General features: G+C 42.1%; 1 protein-coding gene across 1 annotated transcript in view; it reads right to left on the reverse strand.

Moving 5' to 3' along the window:
• ZNF292 (zinc finger protein 292) overlaps positions 1 to 7,477 on the reverse strand; it is a 54,079-nt gene extending 46,602 nt beyond the window's left edge. Inside the window, exon 1 of the mRNA XM_050316632.1 lies at positions 7,307 to 7,477. Within this exon, the coding sequence (XP_050172589.1) occupies positions 7,307 to 7,468 (162 nt within the window). The 5' untranslated portion in view covers positions 7,469 to 7,477. The remainder of the gene's footprint in view (positions 1 to 7,306) is intronic.
• Between the last annotated feature and the right edge of the window lie 215 nt (positions 7,478 to 7,692).

The raw sequence follows: 7,692 nt of genomic DNA on the forward strand, positions 1-7,692 counted from the left end.
CTTCTAACTGTTCTAGTTTGATCTGTAAATTAGGGAAGTTATGTAGAAACAACCTGCAATATATTATATGTCTGCATAAAGCCAAGAGTAAAAAAATACTATGATATTTAAATAGCAGAGTAAATGGAAAAGGCCAGATGACATTCCCTGATTCTTAGTCACCATGGAAGCAAAGATTCCCCAGAAGACCAATTTTTTGCCACCTTCCCCCCAAATCTGTGGTATTCATTCTCTATCAAAATAATAATAATAAAAAAAAAATATACAGACAATGGACTGGACATTCAAATAGATATCTCATATCCCTATCAAGAAACTTGAGACATACCATGTAGATATTCTGACACGATGAGATGCCTTACTGAATGTTAATATTAACCTACATACATATCTTATACAGTCCTGCACAATATGTTTTCCATAGTCAGTATCTCATGTTTTTGAAATAGTGAATCTTAAGTAACTGCAGTTTGAGAAAGCAACCTAGACATTATTGATATACATCGTTCAAAAGTGGAGAACGAAGTCTGGATTTGTGGGAAAAGCTAAAGGCAGGAATGCATGTACCAATAGAGAAAGTACTTAATACATTTAGTTATGCTAGTTATACATTTAGTCAGAGATTTGCAGCTATGCTTACAGCCAACTACTACAAGTACATTGAAATCTACAGAGAGGTCTTCAGAGGTTTTTTTAAAGGGCTGAAGGACTGTATGTAGCAGAATGCCTCTCAGTCTTTGAATGAGCAACAACAATCAAGGATATTCTGCAGGAACTGTCTCCACATATCATGACCCGTAATTATTAACTTTTAACTACAAATATTTCTTAGAGAAATGGTAGCTTGCTGATAGGTGTTTTCTCAATAACTGCAGTAAAAGCAGCACATAACTTTAACCCAGCAAAACATGTGCATCAGGGTAACTAAAAAAGTATCTAATTGCTGAACCTACATAGAAAGGTGAGCTTTTGTGAAGATGCTGAAATTTTATTAATTTTAAGCCCTCCATCTACTTTTGTCATCCTCTTAACTACCTTAATTTGTTATGCTCCATAGAACTATCACACTTCTCATGAATATTTGCACTTGGAAGGCTACGTTTTATGGGAAAAGTACTTAAATCCTAAGTCTTAGATAGATTGTCACCTTGTTACTGAATTACTAGATTGCTACCTTCCCTGCAAGTAAGGACTTCAAAACGACACACATTTCAACGATATAGCAACAAAGTAAAAAGGTAACAGAAAAAAAAAGGAAAAATTCAAAATCAAGGACTGCAAAACTCTGTTCTCAAAAGCGAAAACTGGAAAATGACTGAAAATAGTTTTGAAAATCTAAGACGTGCTTCCAACAGAAAGGGAATATGCTACTTTTCCTATCTACATGGGATACAATAAATCACAGTAGTGTCAAATTGCAACAAGAGACTAGAGATCAAGGGGGGGGGGAAATGACTACAGGCAAAGATAACTACAATGTATTATCCAGCAAGGTTTTTTGAATCTTACTTACCAGAAATTTTTGAGAACAGATTACACAAGCATTTGTAGCTATGGCTTACCAATAAGCAATCTGCCTTTGCGATCACGGTCTAGTTGAATTACTTTGATATAGGAAAATTTATTAATAAACTCTTACAGTACAGAGTTCAGAAGTTCCAATGAAGACCAGCTCCAATCTGGCATGATGCTGAGGCCTGATGCCATTATTGAGGACAATGGAGTATTAGAACAATTATGACCATTGGCTGGATGTACCCTAAACAGTGAGGATGTTTTTGCCTAAACATTTTTCACACATACATCTGTATAAAATGTGCCCATGCCATTTTATTTGAAAGCAAGACAATTTCCCCGACTCCTCATAGTTTAACTTAAAAAAAATCCAGGGGTGTTGTATTTTCTACCCTGCTCTCCATTCAAAGAGATAACATCACTGTTTGACAGGGCAAGTCTTACAGTGATGAAGGAGCACAAAAATGCCTGAGGCAACCGAAAGTCTGCATGACATGACATGGTGATGACAGCTGTTTCTCTTCATGCACTGGGGAATCTGTGTGGTGTACTATATTTTAGCAGATTCCTTGCCATTTCTAGCAGTTGTACATCTCTCCCTGAATAGCAGAACATCTGGAGGTCACAAGTATGAAAGCAAAATTAAAAGTATTGGAAGTTACGATGGGAATTTTACGTTCATGGTAATGTATGTATAAAAAATAGCAACTGTGAGACCAGAAGAAACACAGAATGGTAGAGGCAAATGTGTAAAGACAAACAGCAAAACAGAAACTTTTAAGTGTTAGGCTCAGTGTAAAATATGGCTCACTGGACTCAACAGAAAAAGGCTATAGAATTCATGCATACTCAAAAGAAGAGATAGACTTAGTTAGACAGGAAATCATTGAACTGAAAGCTCAAAAAACTTTCACCTTACTAACAATCCCATTCCAGCAGCTTGTGACTATATTATTTAAATATCATTATTAGGTGTTGAGCCAAACAAAATCTAAGGTGGACATCTATCTAAACACTCCGTGAAGAGTTTGATGAATATTGTCTGGAAGAAGAGATCCGGTGAGATATTAAGAAAAAAAGGAAGTGTGTTCCATTTATATTAAAAAGGCACCTGACATTTTGTTGATGGTGTTTCTCACCATCAGTGACTACTAATCTTATGGTCAAATCAGGAAGAAGGACATGGCAACTGCAGGTACTTGATGAAACAGTAAAAAAAGCCTTTCAAAGGCTGTTGAGGTCTTTATATACGGAATTACCCTTGGCAAGGGATCGTACTCTAAAAAGGAGTGATTATAGGTATGTAACAATAACAAAAAATAGAAATAAGCTTTTTTTATGTAGAGCTATGCATGTTTGCTTTTAGGAGGGACAACTTAGACTAGTACAGTATATATTCCCCAATATTACCAAGATCTACTCTAGTGTGACAGCACACAGAAAAAAAAATAGAGTAGGACCTTAAGGTCCTAATACATCACTAGAACCTCAACACACACTAAAAATCAGTTTAAAACAGTAGGAACAAAGTCTATGAAGCCAAAGCAGTTAAAAACAAGGCTTCTTTAAAAGAAGTTTTAGGGTTTCTTTTGAAATACCTAAAAACTTTCACGACACCCCATTTTTCCATCAGCATTACACTTTTTCTGCTAGTGTTAAGAAGCTCCTAAGTTTCTATTGAGTAAACTCCCTACACTAGGAAGATATTGATGTGCCTACCAACAGCTAAGCACACTTACCTACATATTTTAACACACAATTTTTCTCATTAACAGGCAGACATTACAAGATAACCAAGAGATGAACCGAAAGTACAGGTAGGTTATTGAGGAAACACTGCACAACAGCCCAAATACTTTCTTATGTTTATAATATAGGTCACTATATGTTGTCAACTTGCATGTTAGTAGAATAAACCCGATCACCTCACAGTGTTGGAGAATTTGTACCACAAAGTACAGCAGGAGAGAAAAAAACAACCCTTAGAATCAGATTCAGGAAAAAGATGAAAAGTCAAAATAATAATGTAGGGAAGACTCAAAGATGAAACATGTCAACCACAGAAAAACAGTTATAATAGATGGAGGTAACAAAGATTTCAGAACTAACTAGTGACAAAAGAAATTCTGTTAGCAGCCTGAAATTTGGTATATAAAAAAAAGAGGTACAATGGGTAATGACCAACTGGAAGTGAACACAGTCCACAGTGAGGAATTGTCATATACCCATCAGCATCACATTCATCTAGCTCTCAGGTAAAAAAAAACCCCAAACATTTTGATCTTCTCCAACCGAATGAACACAACAAACCACCTTTAAGAGCTAAGTTTGAAAATAATATAATCAGCCATGACAAGGACAGCAATTTTTCTTTGGACCATTCTGAATTCCTGCAAAATTCACACTTTCAAGTTTTAGTCACTACAGCTGAAGATACTTGTTCTGTCTGCCCCGGTATGCACACATAGCTTGTGACAACATCACCATTTGTCAGGGATTTGCTAATTAACAAATTGCAACAGAAGAGCATGAATTGCAATTAAAAAGTCATTTTACATATATCCATATGGATGTGAATTTCAGTTAATAACAATAATGTTGCATGCTGCCAATGGAGTTCACACAGATATGGTACAGGATTAAGGTCCAGTCTATAATCCCCTTAAATTTAAGAATAACTGTATCATTTCACAGTGCAATCAGCAGCAACACATGAAAATATTTGTAGCTAATGAAATGCTGCATATAAAATACATCAAAGTAAACTTTATTCTTACAAGAGAAGAAAACAGTTGTATAACGTTTTCTGTCAAGGTAAAAGGGGTCTTGTATAAACACAATTCCTGTGTTTATAACAGGAATTCTACACTATGGGGTTATAAACAATAAAATTGTTCAAATTGAGATTTTTTTAAAACCAGATAAGGGATTTGGCTGTACAACTCCCACTTCACTTAACGAGCACAGAATACTTAAATCCTTTATTTGCCTTTGAACCTAAGGATCTTTCCATGGTCTACTGCACATTCCTCAGCTTCCGTCAGTATGAAAATACGCTGATTTCTAGAACATTATGTTACCCACTTCATTAAAAAAAAAAATTAAAAGTTAATTTATGGCAACAAGCTCTGTGTTTGCTGGGCTCCAGAGTCACTACCTGGCAAAATAAAACAGGGACACAAGATTTTGCAAGATTTTTACAGTTAATGCGTGCCTAGAAACTAAGCACCAAGAAAAAAAAGAAAAAAAAAAGGCAGGTGAAATCACACCAAGATAAACACTAAAATATTTCTTCAGCACTGCCTTACTAGAGCTAATATATAAGTTATATTTACACAGGGTTTTATAAATATTATATAATAATAACAACTCTTGAGTTTTGTACGTTTGACCAAATTATTCCTTCATGAATATACATTCAAAGACTTTATTCAGGAAGCCAAGGTAGATGCCTTTAATCTCTTATTTAAGAGAGACTTCCAAGGTGGCTTTTACATTACATGATTTTTCTATTTTCTAGCCTGTGTGATGCAGTACAAACTAAGCAGCTAAGCCTACTATCTGCATCATGAACACTATTTTGTGTTAACCCAAACGAAGGCTTAAAAGTGTAGGAGAGGCTGGATATTCTGGCACCACAAGCACAGGTGAACAGGTTTTAAGAAATGCCCACTGAACCAGTATAAAAAATGCCTGCCCAAGAACAACACTTTTTAATACATTAAGCAACTGTTTAGACCTCGGTTTAAAATTTGAAAAGTAGGATCTTTCAACATTGAATGGCATGTTTCAACCCTCAGTGTTACATATTAGCTTTCAGCCTCCAAAAACAGATATGGCCTTCCTATATATCTTGGTATGGAAGGTACAGTAATTCATTTCAAACCAGCACGGATTTACATCTAAGTCAATTTCTACACATCTGATTTGTTCAGTGAGACTTGTTTTTAAAAGGTCCACGGTTAAGAAAACTAATAAACTTGGGCTTTACAACAATCACTAAAGTAATAAGAATATTCATATTTGTTAAACTTTAAAACCATCTATCAAGTCTTGAAGCCACTCACCAAGAACACACAACCACAACTTCAGTGATGAATCTGCTTTAGACATCAGTAACCTACTCTTTACGTGTCAAGGATGGTGTCTTCATTCCCACCTACCCAACTACTTCAGTTCAAGGAACAGCTCATTCATAAGTTAGAAGTCGGAGCCAGGAACGGCGGATTTCCACCTCCCAGTGTACAAATTTAAGAAAGGAGGCACACAGATAAAACAGACTGAGAACACACTGATCTGAACCAACACAAACCAATCTTGTTTCTGTGCATCTACACAGACATTCTAACCAAGTACAAGATCATAAATTTTGACCACAGAAAACCAACCTGAAATATAACTCCTGTATATACAAAACAAAATAAAAATATGCCTAAACTATTTAGTAGTAAATTTTCCTGGTTAGTAAAAAGTAGAGCCCATTTTAATCCGGAAGACATGAAATTAGCATTCTACAATGGCTACCAAGAATCAACTGCAAGAAAATAGGTACAAAATCACAAATAAAACACAATTCAAACCAACCATGTGAATTGGCTCTTATCAATTCCACCTTTTAACCATGTGCCTACATTCCATGAATGGGCGACAGTAATGTGTAAACAAACATTATCCCTTTCATCAGACATAGTGTTAAACATAGTAAAGCTACAGAAGGAGTGGTTTCTGTGAATTTCTGTGGCCTAAAATATTTGAGAACTTGTTTTATACACTGGGACACACCTAACGCCAGCCAAGAAAGGATATCTAAGAGAAATCAGGGCCATCTCTAGACACACACACAACTAAAATGGAGCAGTCTGCTTTAACTGTGGAGCCAGCACCACAAAGTTTGTTTAGGAAGGGATACTCAGCAGGGTCACCAGCTCAGAAGAAACACCTGCAAACAAACCCTGCTCCAGCAGCCCTCTGGAAGCAGGCCTTTTCCCGACGGCAGAGTAATAACACACAATGGTGCTTCCAACGGTGCCGGCTTGGGAGCCCTCTCCCGTGGCGGGATCGCGCTGCCTTGACAGGGCGAGAAAACGGGGAGCAGCACCGCAGATCTACCGACCTGGCACCACCACGGGCGACGTAGTTCAGCCCACCACCACTCCACCGCCTCCTCTTTCCCAGGCTGGCAGAAACTCCGCTATCCCTCCGGGGTACGAGATAGGGAAGGGGTGGTGGGAGGAGAGGGCAAAGAATAGGAGCCCCGCGCTAAGGGACCCGGGACGGACTTGCAGCTCCCGCCCGGCCCCTCGGCGGAGCCCCCGCCGCCCGGCCCGCCGCCTCGCTGCCTTCGCCCTCGGGGGAGGAGGGGTGCCCGAGGGACGGGTGGGGGGAGCCCCGGTCCGCCACCGCCAGGAACAAAGGGCCCTTCGATAAGCCGAGCCGCAGAGCACAACAAAGGGGCCTGGAGACCGCGAGAACCGGGGCGGGGGGAGCGAGGCGGGGGATGGGGATTACGGGCCGGAGCGGCAGCGGGCGCGGGGCCGCTCCGCCTCAGCCACAGCGAGCGGCGGCGATCGCCCGGCCCGGCCCCGAGCCCCGGCTGCCCCCGGGCCACCGCCGCGCCGGGGCCGCCGGCTGCGGGTTCCCCGCGGCGGGGGCGGCGCTGGTGCCGCCCGGCCCCCGCGCCCCGGCCAGGCCGGGCTCGCACAACCCGCACACACCCCGCGGGGGAGGGCAGGGCGCGGGCGGGGGCACGGCACGGGAGGAAGGGAAGGGAGAAGGGAAGAGGCGGCCCGACCTGGCAGAGCTGCTTGCAGTACTCGGTGGCCGCCTGCACGGCCGGCTCGCGGCTCTCCCGCAGCCCCGTCTCCAGCTCCAGCAGCCGCTCCCGCAGGCGCCGAAGCTCCAGGAGGTCTCCGCCCGGGCCGCTGCTCTCCCGCTCGGCCTCCTCGTCCGCCATCTTCGCACCCCGCTCCGTCGCGTACGCAGCCCCCCGCCCTCCCCTGCCCCCCGGCCCCCCCGCGCCGCTCCCGGGTCACGTGATTACACAATGCCACGTTCCAGGGACGGGGGGTCACGTGCAGACGAGATGGAGAGGCGCGGGAGCGCGCGGCGCGCGCGCGCGCGCACCGCCGTCCCCCCCCGCGGCGCAACGGCTGGGGCCGGGAAGGGGGCGGGGCCTCC

Source organism: Myiozetetes cayanensis, unplaced genomic scaffold (genome assembly GCF_022539395.1).
Source record: "Myiozetetes cayanensis isolate MyiCay16 unplaced genomic scaffold, myiCay2020 scf2-11, whole genome shotgun sequence".
NCBI classification, from domain to species: Eukaryota; Metazoa; Chordata; class Aves; order Passeriformes; family Tyrannidae; genus Myiozetetes; species Myiozetetes cayanensis.